At 51.5% G+C, this 15068-nt stretch overlaps 2 protein-coding genes across 2 annotated transcripts; one reads left to right on the top strand and one right to left on the bottom strand.

Moving 5' to 3' along the window:
• Positions 1-5225: 5225 nt before the first annotated feature.
• On the bottom strand, positions 5226-6161 carry LOC139999822 (olfactory receptor 14A16-like). The gene has a single exon (XM_072029448.1). It carries the CDS (start codon positions 6159-6161, stop codon positions 5226-5228), a length of 936 nt encoding a protein of 311 aa, XP_071885549.1.
• A 7719-nt stretch (positions 6162-13880) lies between these two features.
• LOC119714745 (olfactory receptor 14A16-like) lies at positions 13881-14816 on the top strand. The gene has a single exon (XM_038171739.2). The coding sequence runs from the start codon at positions 13881-13883 to the stop codon at positions 14814-14816; it is 936 nt and encodes a 311-aa protein (XP_038027667.2).
• Positions 14817-15068: the final 252 nt, after the last annotated feature.

Below are 15068 nucleotides of genomic sequence, written 5' to 3'. Positions count from 1 at the left end.
TGTCATGCTGTGGTGCCAGATGTCACCCAAAGAGTATCCATGATCAGACCATAGCTTTGTGTTTCAAGGAACAGCTGGTGAGGGTTGACGAGACATTGGTGAAATGATGTAAATGCCGCGATGAAATCAAGGTGGTGAACAGAGATGGGTATCTGCAGACTTCAAGGAAATATGACAAAGTGTGGAACAGCACAGAAAGGCCTGCAGAGGAGAAGGTGGATGGTGGTGGCAAGAATTGAAGGCCCCAACATCCTTGACATTTTTGTCCCTTTGGCTAGAGCTTATGAGGTGTTATGTTATACTTGTTGTGATGGGGCCTCATTGCTTTCTTTCAACCCTGTGCAAAGGCTGGGAGGTGTCTTACCATTGTTCTTCTCATGGCATCACAGTACCCACCACATCCCACAGATCCCCAGGAAAAGCTCTGAGCCAGACATGGGGTACAGGATCTCCCCTTCAGTAGCTGGTGGCAGGCCTTGGCCCTTTTGCTTCATCAAAGCAAACCAAGACTTTTCTCAGCACAGTGCCTTTGCCTATCGGTAATCATGGCCTCCAGTTATCTGCTCTAACAAGTCCCTGGGGAGGCTGTCTTAGTAACAGCCCTCAATGGGGCCCATTAATACTCCAAATCACATCAACTTTTTCTTCTGACTATACTTTCTCAAGCAATTGCATCATTCTCTTCTGAGTACCTGAGCTTCATAGACTCAGCACCAAAATACACCAAGGAACTCATTAAAATGAAGAAACTCCTACCATGTTCTCTACAGTTTTGTTGAAGACTTCAAGACTTGTACAGCTAATTGGAGAGCTTTCCTGTTGTAGTTAAGGAGGAAGATTTCAAAAACCACCTAATAAAAAATTTCTCATCTTAAAGGATGTGTTTAGTTGAATTTTGCTGTGGAGCTTTATTCTCTAATTGATATTGATCCAGGGTGTCTCCTTCGGAGACTTGCATGGGAAGGAAAAGCAGACACTTGAGGTCTGACACAGCATAGATAACCTTGCTCCTCACCACCACAGTCTTGCCATTTCTCCCATTGGCCACTTCTCTTTTCCTTACATTAGTCTTTTGTACCAAAGTCTGCAGCTGGATGTTACAGCTCCTTTGCAACAGCTCCTACCTGCTTTACTAAGAGACTTGACTGCACACAGGTGCAGAAGTGTTTTCCTATATCCAGCCAAAGAACATGAAATCATGCATCAATTTTCAAAAAAAAAAAAAAAAGCAGAGCAAGCTCCTCATCTTGTATGCCTCCTGTGAGGTTTACCTTCCCAAAAGAGTACAAGAAGTATTTTACACTGATAGATAGTAAATTATAAATAATAGTGTTAGTATTAGCCCATATCATATGAATTCAATGAGAAATGATGAGATTCTTCCTAAGGAAACAATTAGACAAACTACTGATACATGGGTGAGCTTGAACTCACTGAAACTCAAAGCAGCAACTATGTCTGTGAGAGCAGTCTGAAAGATCAGAGAGTAAAGGGAGGGCAAACCAGCAGAACCATGGGAAGTGCATAGGTCCAGACAGGCAGCTTGAATGGGGACATTAAACAGTGTCTGTTTAATCAAGACATGGATGTACCTGAAAGATGAGAGAGTGTACTATAACAGACAAAGCGATGGCAAAGCAAGTACAGGTGAACTTCAGAATTTCTTCTCCTGCGATGAATATACATCCTGAAAATTACATTTCTTCATAATAGTAATTGCACTTTGCGTGTGATGTTTTATGGAAAGGATTGAACCATTTGAAGTCATGAGTAGTTACTCTATTACTTAAGTATTAAAAAAAATACTGGGTATTCAGGCAGAGTTTTGCATTCTGAACATAAGCAACCAGGACGTGCAAGACACCAGAGCCTTTTGGAGGATTCAGATGGAGCCAGGTGCAGATACCAGGTCACCTCCACTGCCAGCAGTGGTCTTTGTCCCTGTAACTGCAGCCCAGGCCAGCACAGGAAACTCCTTCAGAAAGAACACCCCAGTCCACTGGGTTCTTGGGATTAACCCAAAGTGGAAATGGCCATTGGGAACTCAAGATACTCTCTTTTGTTCCTAGTAGACAGCTGAACATCCATTTACCATCCTGGGTCACCTGTGGCAAATTCAGGCTGCAAGACTCAAGAATAGGACACTTCAAATGGCTGAGACAGAATCCATCAGCTTGCCCCACTTTGGGTAATTGTCCCCTTCAAATTATGGGTATGAAAGAAAAAAATGTGAAATGACCCATCAGGTCAATGCACAGAGTATTGTGCATACGTATTGTGCTGTAGTGGCAGAAGGCAAAAAGCATAGCATTTTGCCTCAGACTAATCAAGGACACCTAATCCATTTCAACTGTGAGATAAAGAAAACACTCTAAAAATAGTGAAGGACATTCAGTTGTGGCCTAACACGAAGAAGGATGTAGACCACTGGTGAAGGAACTGTCTTTTTGTGCCATCACCAATGTGGATTTACAAACACTACAACACCTAGAGGCAGTATGTCCTATGGCTCAGTCATCACACAGGACAGGGGGAGGGAGCTGCCAGCCAAGGGACACATTTGGGTGTGGACGGTGGGGCCCAGCAGAGACAAGGAGGCAAGGCAGTGGGGTGGGGGAGGCCAGGAGAACCAGCCCAAGGGGTGGTGCTGCTTGTGAGGACACGGTTGTGCCAGTAGGCTGAGTGTGCAGCAGCTGTGCGCAGGGGAGGAGGGGAGGCCAGGAAGCGCATGCCAAGAGCGCTCCTGCCAGCAGAGCCAAGGCCAGGGTCGAGGCCAAGGGCAGAAGCAGGCCCAGGGCAGGGGGCTGCAAGGGCCATGCTGAGCTCCCTGCCCCTGCAGCAAGACGCACTGGCCCTCAGCAGATGTGCTGGCTGGCATGCACTGGGAGGTCCTGGACTGCATCAAAGAGCAGCAAGGAGGGCACTGGAGAGGGCCGGGGCGAGGTGGGTGGCAGAGCCCCATGCAGGGGCTGGCTGGGGGTCCCCTCTGCTTCAGTCAGCGCACAGAGCATGGCAGGAAGAGGGCAGGCAGGGCTCCTGGCCACAGTGCAGGGCCTGACCCTGGATGCTCCATGACCGCCTTGCAGGTCCTGGTAGTCTGCGGTGAGGGACGAATGCCCTGGGCCCCCTTCCTGCTTTTCCCAGGCCAGCAAGGGACCAGAGCAGCCTCCTCTCCCCTGCCCCTGCAGCTCTGGGCTCCAGTCGTGCAGCCCTGGCTCTGCAGCACCAAGCCCTGCTGGGAGCCCTCCCATGCATGCTCACACCGCTCCCTGATGCTGCTGTTGCCCTCTGCCAAGCACTACCCAGTCCAGACCAGCCCCAGCACACCCCTCCCCAGCTCCCTGACCTCTCCCCAGCCCAGCCTGGCCCAGCAGCCCAGGGCAGTGCCCTCCGCAGGCTGCTGCAGGGCTCTGGGCACAGCCACTACAGCCGCAGCCCCTCACAAGGCACCACAGCTGTTGGGACAAAGGTGGCTCTGGGCCTCCCCAGCAGCCCCCGGGCTGGGGCCAGCCAAGGCTCAGGAGATGGAGGTCCGTGAAGCTGCAGGAGCCCTGCTCTCTTGCCTGGGAGATCCCCAGCACAGAGTGCCTGTGCCCTGCAGGGTCAGCCACGCTCCCCAGGCCAGCACAAGAGGCCTGGCCCAGGCATAGATCAGCCTGCCCCAAACAGGGCCTGCAGAAAAAGCTTTCTCCTTTATGCCTCTGGTTATGCCCAGAAATGTTGCGCTGCTCTTCCCCAGGGCTATCCTTGCTCCCTGAGAGCCTTGCCCAGGGCACTGTGTCCATGCTGACCTGGCCAGTCATGTCTGCTTCCCTCCCTGTGCACCCCACAGGGTCCCCAGCTGGCAGTGCTGCTCTGCAGAGTCGGGGGTGTGCTACCATGGAATACCCAGGTGGACTCCCCCCTGCCCTTGCTGCTCAGGGTGGGCAGCAGACCCAACTCCATGGGGATCTCTGCTGAGCCCCTTTCCATCTTCCCTGGTGTCTCAGCAGCACAGGGCAGTACTTGCAGCATCATGGGTTTTCTCTAAGGTCACAAAGGGCAGGTAAGTGCTGCACCATACCTCACCCACAAAGCTTCAAAGGGACTGTTCTCAATTACTCTGCAGTCTTATGGGACTTTGCCTACTGACTCCTCACCACCTGTCCTGGCATTGCAGAGCCCTCCTTAGCCCTTGGACTCCTCAGATTCAACTTTACCGGACTCTTCCTTCAGTGGTCATTCATTATATGCAGTTCTAATCACTACCTGCAGAGCACGTTGTCCTTGGGTTCCCCTGAAATCTCCTGGAAGCTCCAGATTCCTCTCCAGGCAGGCATCAGCCCCACTGCAGGGAGCACAGTGCCATGCAGGTGAGCTCAAGACCATTTGTTGTCTAATTGGGAAGTGCCACCATAAGGGGTCCAGCCATTGGTCCCTGCCAGACTTCCCTGGGACTGTAAGCCTGTGTCCTTCATTCCATGAACAAGCCCAGAAAACAAAGAACAGGGAGCAACCCCCTGGCTCTATTCCTGACAGTAGCACAGGAAGAATTGTGCAGGCTTCTGGGTTTGCCCTCTGAAGCCCATTTTTTTACTGTCACGCTAGTAGGGAGGCCAGCTCTGACACAGGGCTGCACATTCCCTGCTGCAGCCTACGGCCACACAGGTGCCAATGTAGAGACAACAGGACTGTCACCAAGGTGCATGAGATCCAAGGGCTAACAGAAATGGCAAGGAACAAGTGAAGACTGCGGAAGTGAAATGAGAGCAGCAGTGAAAAGACCACATCCTGCTGCAGCCATGGCTCTAGGGAAGCAGCAGACCCAACCTGAAGGCAGCAGAGAGGCAGAGCCCAGCGGACAGTGAGGGGCAGCCCCAAGGGAGGCTGCTCCTCCCTGTGGCAACTGGTCTCTTGGCTCTAAGTCCCTCCTGCATGCTGGGGCTGCTCCCCCAGCTCAAGAGGAGAGGGGTAAAGACGGCAGAGGAGACCAATGAAGTTCTCATGGCTTCTTTATTATCTATATCTGTACAAGAGGCCCAGTCATAGGTCCCTAAAGTGATTGGCTCAAAGTAAAGAAAAAAAAATAACACGTAGGAGGCTAAGAATAAGATTACTTAAATTAAAATAAATAAATAAATAAATAAAAATGAAGAAAATAGCAATAAGAAATAAAAAAGGAGTGATAGAGAAAACAAAAGATTTTCCTCATAGTTTCTCAAACAATGTAGGAAATTTAAGGTACATTATTGATTCTGAAGAAGCATGTATTCAAAGAATTTCCAGACTGCATCCTTGAGCACCTTGTTCCTCATGCTGTAGATGAGGGGGTTCACTGCTGGAGGCACCACTGAGTACAGAAAAGACACCACAAGATTGAGAGTTGGGGAGGAGAGTGAGAGAGGTTTCAGGTAGGCAAACATGATGGTACTAAGAAACAGGGAAACCACAGTTAAGTGAGGGAGGCACATGGAAAAGGCTTTCTGCCGGCCATGCTCAGAGGGCATCCTCAGCACAGCCCTGAAGATCTCCACATAGGAAAGCACAATGAAAACAAAACAAACAAATGCTAAAGAAATACTGAAGAGAAGTGCCCCAACTTCTCTGAGGTAGGCATCTGAGCAGGAGAGCTTGAGGATCTGGGGGATTTCACAGAAGAACTGGTCCATGGCATTGCCATGGCAGAGGGGCAGTGCAAATGTATTGGCTGTGTGCAGGACAGCATTGAGAAAGCCACTGCCCCAGGCAGCTGCTGCCATCTGGGCACAAGCTCTGCTGCCCAGGAGGGTCCCATAGTGCAGGGGCTTGCAGATGGCAACATAGCGGTCATAGGCCATGACAGTGAGAAGAGAATACTCTGCATCAAAAAAGAATAAGTAAAAGGAGACTTGAGCTGCACATCCTTCATAGGAGATGGATCTGGTGTCCCACAGAGAATTGGCCATGGCTTTAGGGACAGTGGTGGAGATGCAGCCCAGGTCGAGGAGGGCGAGGTTGAGGAGGAAGAAGTACATGGGGGTGTGGAGGCGGTGGTCGCAGGCTACAGCGGTGAGGATGAGGCCGTTGCCCAGGAGGGCAGCCAGGTAGATGCCCAGGAAGAGCGCAAAGTGCAGGAGCTGCAGCCTCCGCGTGTCTGCGAATGGCAGGAGGAGGAACTCACTCACAAAGCTTATGTTGGGCATTCTCTGACCTGGGACATGGCTGTCTGTTGGAGAGGAGAAGGTAAAACAAAGTTAGAACAGATTTATCCTTGGAAAACATTTTGCAAGCCGTAGAGCACCCTCAAACAGTGTGTTTCTCTTGGAAGCTCTCTTGCTTGAGCTGCGGCAGGTGGTGGCTGAGAGTGGCACTGGGAGGAGGGGCTGCTGTGGGCTCCAGAGGAGTCCTTCATGCTGTGTTTCAGGAGAGAAGCAAGAACATGTGGGAAACTCAAGTTCAGTCCACTTGTCAGATCCATGAGTTCTGCAGTGTTGTTGCAGACAACACATCTGAATAAGAGCAGAGCTGAAGGGATTTTGTTTGCTTGATTTTATCCCAGTTGCCTCTGTAACACTTAGCAGAGGTATTGGATGCTTGAACTCCCTGACTGTTCCTGTGTACTCTTGGTGAAATCCTGTGGGTACCGGGAGGCAAAGGGACTGTCCCTTGCTGAAGACTGAGCACAGAAGTTCTGCCTAGCAGTCCTGTTCTCAAATGACTTGTGTCACCCCTCTGAGCTGCAGGACCATCCCACTCAGGTCCTTCCCTGAGAAAAAAAATGGAGCCATCTGAGGGTGGAGAAGCCCCAGTCCATGTGCAGCTGGAAAGCATCCTCACCTTGTCTCTGTGAAACTCCAAGCCAGAAGGAGCTTGGGAGCTTCTCTTCACCTGCTGTACTGGCCATGCCTGCCCCACAGCCCATTGGCTGCAGGGGGAGAGAAGGCCACAGAGGGGCTGCTCCAGGGGAAGACGTCTGCTCTGCAGGGCGTAGCCGCGAGGTGCCCGAATCCCCCCTGCCATGGTGTTTCTGGCAACAGCTCCTTCTGGCCGCCTGCCCCTCTCTCTGCTGCCTGCAGCTGTCCCTGCTGGGAGCTGCTGCTCTGCACCCACCTCTTCTTTGTCCCTGCCTGTGCTCACAGGCCCCATTCCATACGGCTGTGTTCAGCGCTGCCCTGCAGCACCCTGCCAGCAGCTGGGCATGGCCAAGAGGCACCTCCATGGCTGCAGGAGCTACGGGGCAGCTGACAGAGAGCCCGGCATGGCCAGCAAGGGCTGGGTGTTCTGGGCTGACCGGGGGCACCTGGCTTAGGGCACTCCAAGGGGCTTCTGCCAGACTTCCTCACCTCACAGTGCAATCCAGGAGGGCTCTCAAAGCCTTCTGCATTGCCCACTGCCCTCCCAGAAATAAGACCCAGCAGGAGACCCTTCCAGGAGCTGCAGCTGCATGGCCCTGCAGCCAGAGACTTACCTTGTCAAGGGCTGTGCAGATTTCTCCTCCAGTCAGCTCTCAGCATCCTGCCACTCTCAACTGCCTCCAACCCCTCTCCCCTTCTCTCTTCCCCGTGTGCCACCTGTAATTAGAGTCCCCAGCCCTGCTGTACTGTGCAGAGGAGCTGCTCCTGGGCAGAGCTGTCTCTCTGCACCAGGACCCTCTTGCCAGGAGCTCTCTCTGTCCCAGGAGCCCAGCCCAGGTCAGCAGCAGAGGCCCAGCCCAATTCATTGGAATCACCCCTCTAGGGGCTTTGGTGATGAGCCCACAAACCTCAGGCATTGAGAGAAAACTGAAGAAATCTCTCAAGAAGTCCAAGTCAAATGCAAGTTTCGTGGAGTGCCCCCGCGGGCCAACACTGACACAGTCTCCCTTGGAGCTCATTAGAGCAGAACTTTGGAGGCAGTGAGGACAAGGAGACAAAGGCAATGTGAAGGTGACACTGATGCATAGGAAAAATGGATGTGTTTCACCAAGCACAAAGGACAAGCCTTGACCCTTGGCTCCTAGGAAGGGTGATCCTTTCCCTTTTCACATTTCTCTGGGCTCTTCCTGAGGCATTAGGGGATGGGGACGTGCATGGCCAAGTGCAGGAGAATGGCACGACCCCTGCCTGGTTCGTGGGAGGGGCTGAGTAGGTAATGAGGCCCCTGGTGCTTTAATGATTAGCTGTCTCCTCATAGGCCTCAGTGGCAGAGACAACAGCCATAGCCATGGACATGAAGACCCTGGACCTGCTTGGACTTTCAGCCTTGCCACAGCCCTTGCTCCTCTCCACACCTGGCTGTCCTAAGGACTCCCAGACCTGCACCTCTTTCCCTGCTGGCTGCAGACCCTTGTGCCTGTGGTGTCACTCCGGATCTGAGCTGAGTCTGATAACTCAGACCACCCAGCCAGGATGATGACACCAATGAATTATTCTTTGAAGAGCTAAGAAATACCTCAAGATCAGTTGCCCTTGTCCTTATGGGGAATTCAACTTGCCAGTTGTCAACTGTGACTACCACATGGCCAACACAAGCAGGTCCAGGAGGTTTCTAAAGCACCTTGAAGATAACTTTTTGGTTCAGGTGCTAAGGGAGCCAACTAGGAAAGGTAACCCCCTAGATCTGTTGCTGGAGAACAGAAAGGGTCTTGTGGGGGACATGGCAATTGGCAGCCATCTTGGTCCTAGTGACCATGAAGTGGTTGAGTTTATAATATTTGGTGACAGGAGGAAAACTGCCACCAAAACTTCAGTCCTGGATATGGGGAGAGCAGACTTCAGGCTGCTCGGGAACTAGTCAGCAAGGTCCCCTGGGAAACTGCTTTTGAAGGCATTGGCGTCCATCAGTGCTGGTCAGTCTTAAGCGCTGCCTCCTAAAAGCACAGGATCAGGCAATTCCAGAATATCAGCAATGAGACTGTGGTGCTCTGCCAGTTCTCTCAGTACCTTCGTGTGGATCCCATCCGGCCCCATCGACTTGTGCACATCCAAGTGCCGTAGCAGGTCGCCAAACAGTTCTTCGCGGATAGTGAGGGCCACATCCTGCTCCCCATCTCCTTCCACCAGCTCAGGGTACTGGGTATCCAGAGAACAACCGGTATTGCCGCTAAAGACTGAGGCAAAGAAGGCATTAAGCATGTCCACCTTTTCCTCATCTCTTGTAACTAAGTTTCCCCCCGCATCCAGTAAAGGATGGAGATTCTCCTTAGTCCTCCTTTTTGTGTTGATGTATTTATAAAAACATTTTTTGTTATCTTTAATGGCAGCAGCCATATTGAGCTCCAGATGAGCTTTGGCCTTCCTAATTTTGTCCCTGCACAGCCTCGCAACATCCTTATAATCCTCCCTAGTGGTCTGCCCACTTTTCCAAAAATATAAACCCTCTTTTTTCTCCTAAGATCAAGCCACAACTCTCTGTTGAGCCAGGCCAGTCTTCTTCCCCGCCAGCTCGTCTTTGGGCACGTGGGGACAGACCATTCCTGCGCCATTAAGATTTCCCTCTTGAAGAGCACCCAGCCTTCCTGGACCCCTCTGCCCTTCAGAACCGCCTCCCAAGGGACTCTACCAACCAGTGTCCTGAGCAGCTCAAAGTCAGCCCTCCGAAAGTCCAATGCAGCTGTTTTACTGGTCCCCTTCCTGGCCTCGCCAAGAATAGAGAACTCCACCATTTCATGGTCACTCTGCCCAAGACAGCTCCCGATAATCACATCCAGTCCTTCTCTGTTTGTGAAGAGAAGGTCTAGCGGGGCGCCACCCCTGGTAGGTTCACTAACCAGCTGTGTCAGGAAGCTATCTTCCACGCTCTCCAGAAACCTCCTAGACTGCTTTCTCTGGGCTGTGTTGTGCTTTCAGGATATGTCAGGGAAGTTGAAGTCCCCCACGAGTACAAGCGCTGAAGATTTTGCAACTTCTGTCAGTTGCCTGTAGAACTCCTCATCCGTCTCCTCATCCTGGTTTGGCGGTCTATAGCAGACCCCGATCAGGACACTAGCTTTGTTGTCCCTGCCGATCCTAACCCAAAGGGACTTGACCTTGTCATTTCTAGCCTCAAGTTCTACAACATCAAAAGACTCTCTAATATAGAGAGCCACACCACCACCCCTTCTGTGCTGCCTGTCCCGTCTGAAGAGCTTATAGCCAGGCATTGCAGCACTCCAGTCATGAGACTGGTCCCACCATGTCTCCGTGACGGCAACCAAGTCATAGCCTGCCTGCTGCACGATGGCTTCCAGCTCCTCCTGTTTGTTACCCATGCTGCGTGCATTGGTGTAGATGCACTTCAGCTGGGCCATGACCTTATCCTCCGGCCTTGCCATTGTTCCCCCTGGCACAGCCTCAACAATCCTTGCTTCAGCTCCATCCCCCTTCTTACCTAGTTTAAAGCCCTCTCAATGAGCTCTGCCAGCTCCTGGCCCAGGATCCTTTTTCCCCTAAAAGATAGGGACCTGTCTGCGGCCATCAGGCTGGGTGCCAAGTAAAGCACCCCATTGTCAAAAAACCACAAAATTTCTGTGTTGGCACCAGCCCCGGAGCCACGTGTTTAACAGGTGGGCTTTCTGTGTCCTCTCTGTACCCCTCCCTGTCACCATAGGGATGGATGAAAACACCACCTGTACCCCCGCTCCACCAACTAACTGTCCCAGCCCCCTAAAGTCTCTTTTGATAGCCTTCAGGCTTTTCTCTTCAATGTTGTCACTACTTGCCTGGACTATCAAAAGAGGATAATAATCAGAGGGGCGTACCAGGTTGGTAAGCTTCCTGGCAACGTCCCTGACCCTGGCCCCAGGGAGGCAGCAGACTTCCCTACGGGTAGGGTCAGGCCGACAAATAGGGCCCTCTGTTTCCCTAAGAATAGAGTCTCCCACAACAACAACCCTCCTGTCTTTCTTGGTGGAGGCAGTCCTGAGGCATGGAGTCGACCTCCTCTCCCTAGACATCCTCCTGGGAACACTTGCTACCTCTTCCTCAGCTACTGATCTCTCAATCTCCAGGGCCTCAAACCTGTTGTGTAAGGGCACCTGGGAAGGTGGGGCCAGAAGGGGAGGGCATTGCCTGCGATGTCAAGCAAGGACCTGTTTCCATTCCTCCTCAACTCCCAGATCCCCTCCCTCTGCCCGACGGCGACAGGGCAGGGGGTCCATCCCCATTTGGGGTGTCTCAACTCGGTACCTCTCCTTGAGGCCCTGCAGGGAGTTACTCCACAAGTCTATCTCTTGCTCACACTCCCTGATATCCCTCAACCACTCCACCTCCTCCTTGAGCTCCGCCACCATGCAGACCAGGTCATCCACCTGCTCGCACCTCATGCACGCAGTTTCTCTGCCTCCCGCCGATGGCAGGAACAGGCTCAGACACTCCCTGCATCTGGTGACCTGAAAACAATGGATGTAAAAAGCATTTATTTTCTTTTTCTTAGAAAGGAAAGAAACTCCTATGCAGACAAGAAAGGAGGAAGAACACAAGGAATGCTTCAACAAAGTTGGGCCATCAAGGATGAAGAAGGGCAAAGAGGAAGAGATCAGAGCAGCATCATTAACCACAAGACCCCTATACCAGGGCGAGCTATGGGATTTGTGAAAAAGATTCAGTCATCGTTTAGGTGAGCACATTGTTACTTGGCTGCTCCAGTGCTGGGACAACAGGGCCAATAGCCTGGAATTAGAGGGCAGAGAAGCCAAGCAGCTGGGATCCCCCTCTAGGGAAGGGGTGATTGACAAAGCGATTGGCCCTACCATTTTCCATGGACTGACCCAGACTGCCCTGCAATGGGGGAAGCTCCTGAATACCTGCAATACCTTGGTGACATCATCATGTGGGGCAACAGAGCAGAAGAAATATTTGAGAAAGGAAAAGAAATAATCCAAATCCTTCTGAAAGCTGTTTTTACCCTAAAACAAATGTCAAAGGACCGCAACACTTGATTGCCATGCAGGCTGGCCAGGGCTGGGGGGACCGCTGATCGAGGACAGGCTGGGCATCGGTCATTGGGTGGTGAGCAATTGTATTGTGTATCACTTGCTTTGTACACAATTATTATTGTTGTTGTTGTTGTTGTTGTTGTTATTATTATTATTATTATTAAACTCTACCTTATCTGTCCTTTTAAACTGTCTTCATCTCAACCCATGAGCTTAACAGTTGTGGAGCTGCAGGGGCAGTGAACTAACAGCTGTGTGGTGCTGAGCTGCCGGATGGGTTAAACCACAACATCATATTTGACAACTGCACATCAATAGCACAAATCACACTTCTAAAATCAGTCTTTCCCATGTTCAGAGAGGAGCAGTCGCTGCTGACTTCAGTCTGCTTAAAACACCACACCCCAGGAGAGACCCCGATGACTTCAGAAGCTGTCAGCCCTGAGGCCTTGGGGACACCTCGAGGGAGCCCAATGGCACAGAGCAAGTGATGCCATGGTCAGGTGCTGTGCTGCTGAGCTGGGCCAGGCTCCTGGGCCCAAGGGGAGCTCCTGGCAAGCGGGCAGTGTGGCAAAGAGACAGCTCTGCCCAGGAGCAGCTCCTCTGCACAGAGCAGGCTCTGACCACAGGTGGCACGGGGAGAGAAGGAGAGAGGGCTTGGAGGCAGCAAGGAATGCAACAACAGAGGGCAGTGTGTGGCAGGACAGATCTGCAGGCTCTTGACACCGTGAGTCTCTGGCAACAGGGAAATGCAGATGGGGTTTCCAGAGGGATCTTCTACAGCTGGCACATCTGATGGCTGATAGCTTCTCTCAGGATGGCTCTTTCTGTTTCTCCTGATGCTGTAGATGCTGTAGAGAGGGGCATTTATGTTTGGATTTTTCAAGAGGGAGACAAAGGCAGGGTCTGGCCAAAGGGTAAGAATTTTTCTGCAACCTGTGCTTTCAGATTCCTGCAGTGGAGTGGAGGCATGTTTTATGGTAATGGGTTGTCAGGATTGTACAGGAGACGGAGACTCCTAGAGCATTGCACTGAGAGATCAATGTGTCAGCAATGAACTTCATAAAGTCCCTTTCCACACCTCAGCCCACAGATGGCACCAACACCATCTTTGTGGTCCTCTCAGGTTTTATCCCAGCTGATCTTTGGGAGCTGCAAACCCTCTGATGCCCAGTGCCCTGTCTTTGTGTCTTCATGCCAGAACAGAACACACGGTATTTGCAACGAGCATGAGCAGTCTCCTCTGCAGGCAGAGCTGCAGCACAGGACGATCTGCTGAGTGTCCATCTGTCCCTCCCTGGCCTTGCCTCCCCTGGCAGCAGCACGGTGCCATTTCTCCTGGCTTCTCCACCTGGCCGTGCTGCTGCTGTTCTGGTTTCCAGGCTGGCTGAGGATGGGGGTTTCACATGCACATGGAGTGAGCCCTTGGCGTGCTTGGGGGAAGGGGAATACGGGGACAGACTGAAGGGGCTGGAGATGTGCATTTGAGCATGGATTCAGCAGTGCCCTGCTCCTTTTCAGGTGAACATGTGAGTGTAATTATTCCACAGCTCATAGAAATGCCAGCGGAAGAGAGCAGCCTTTATGGACAGACTGGCTGTCCCCTCTGAAGGAACACTCTGCACTAAAGGCACAGTTCATTTGTCTCTGTGGAGCCACAAGGTTTCACTTGGAGTGCAGCAGGAATGACAGTATACAGAAAAGAAATCCAGAGAGCCCTGCTCTGCAGTTGGGTGAATTTGGAAAGGCAATGTGGATAATAACCTGATATGAGGAGTGAATTTTATTTGTGATTATCACGTTTCCCTTTCCGTATTATTATAGGTGTGGACTGACTACAACATTGCCTGCAGTAGAATATCCTACTCCCAGCGACACCCTCAGGCAGCATGAGTCACAACTCAAGAAAGGGACCTGCAAAATATATGATTAATGCTCCAAAATTGAATTAGTTCTCATCAGATAATTCTGTTGTACTTCCTTACTGCTTTTTCCTCTGTGGTGAGGACCTCCTGCCTAAAACTAGCAAATGCCTAACAACAGCTCCATCACTGAGTTCCTCCTGCTGGCATTCTCAGACACAAGGGAGCTGCAGCTCCTGCATTTCGTGCTCTTCCTGAGCATCTACCTGGCTGCCCTCCTGGGCAACGGCCTCATCCTCACCGCCGTAGCCTGCGACCACCACCTCCACACCCCCATGTACTTCTTCCTCCTCAACCTCTCCCTCCTCGACCTGGGCTGCATCTCTACCACTGTCCCCAAAGCCATGGCCAATTCTCTGTGGGACACCAGGGCCATCTCCTATGCAGGATGTGCTGCCCAGGTCTTTCTCATTGTCTTCTTGTTTTCAGCAGAGTATTCCCTTCTCACCATCATGGCCTATGACCGCTACGTTGCCATCTGCAAGCCCCTGCACTACAGGAACCTCCTGGGTAGCAGCGCTTGTGCCCAGATGGCAGCAGCTGCCTGGGGCAGTGGCTTTCTCTATGGTCTGCTGCACACTGCCAATACATTTTCACTGCCCCTCTGCCAAGGCAATGCTGTGGACCAGTTCTTCTGTGAAATCCCCTCCATCCTCAAGCTCTCCTTCTCAGATGCCTACCTCAGGGAAATTGGGCTTCTCACATTTAGTGGTTTTCTCTTTCTGGGGTGTTTTGTTTTCATTCTTTTTTCCTATGTGCAGATTTTCAGGGCTGTGCTGAGGATCCCCTCTGAGCAGGGACAGCACAAAACCTTTTCCACATGCCTCCCTCACCTGGTCATAGTCTTCCTGTTTCTCAGCACAGGCATGTTTGCCTACCTGAAGCCCCCCTCCTTCTCCTTGACATCCCTGAACCTGGTGATGACTGTCCTGTACTCAGTGGTTCCTCCGGCAGTGAACCCCCTCATCTACAGCATGAGGAACCAGGAGCTCATGAATGCCATTAGGAAAGTGATGTCATGGAGGGTTTTCAGGATGTGCTGAGGAAACTGACTGGACCTCTCCGCAGCTATAAACTGCTTATTTTCTTCTTCCTCACATGAATTAGAGTCTATGTAATGATAGAGCAAGCTGTCTTAACTTCTGGATGGATTTAATTTCTTTTGTTTTTCATTTTCCCTTGTGATATTGTTTTCCACAAAGAAATGTTGTTCTTCATCCCCTTGTACCAATATATCTTTTGTGACCCTGAGGCTTTGCATAAACAAGGAGCCAGACTCTCTGTGTATTTAAACA

This window comes from Anas platyrhynchos, chromosome 30 (assembly GCF_047663525.1).
Source record: "Anas platyrhynchos isolate ZD024472 breed Pekin duck chromosome 30, IASCAAS_PekinDuck_T2T, whole genome shotgun sequence".
NCBI lineage: Eukaryota > Metazoa > Chordata > Aves > Anseriformes > Anatidae > Anas > Anas platyrhynchos.
Note: the sequence above shows the minus strand (reverse complement) of the source record. Positions and strands in the feature narration are given on the sequence as shown.

Bases quoted from the DNA above. Each gene is read 5' to 3' on its own strand.
- LOC139999822 (XM_072029448.1), bottom strand. From the start codon at position 6,161: ATGCCCAACATAAGCTTTGTGAGTGAGTTCCTCCTCCTGCCATTCGCA.
- LOC119714745 (XM_038171739.2), top strand. From the start codon at position 13,881: ATGCCTAACAACAGCTCCATCACTGAGTTCCTCCTGCTGGCATTCTCA.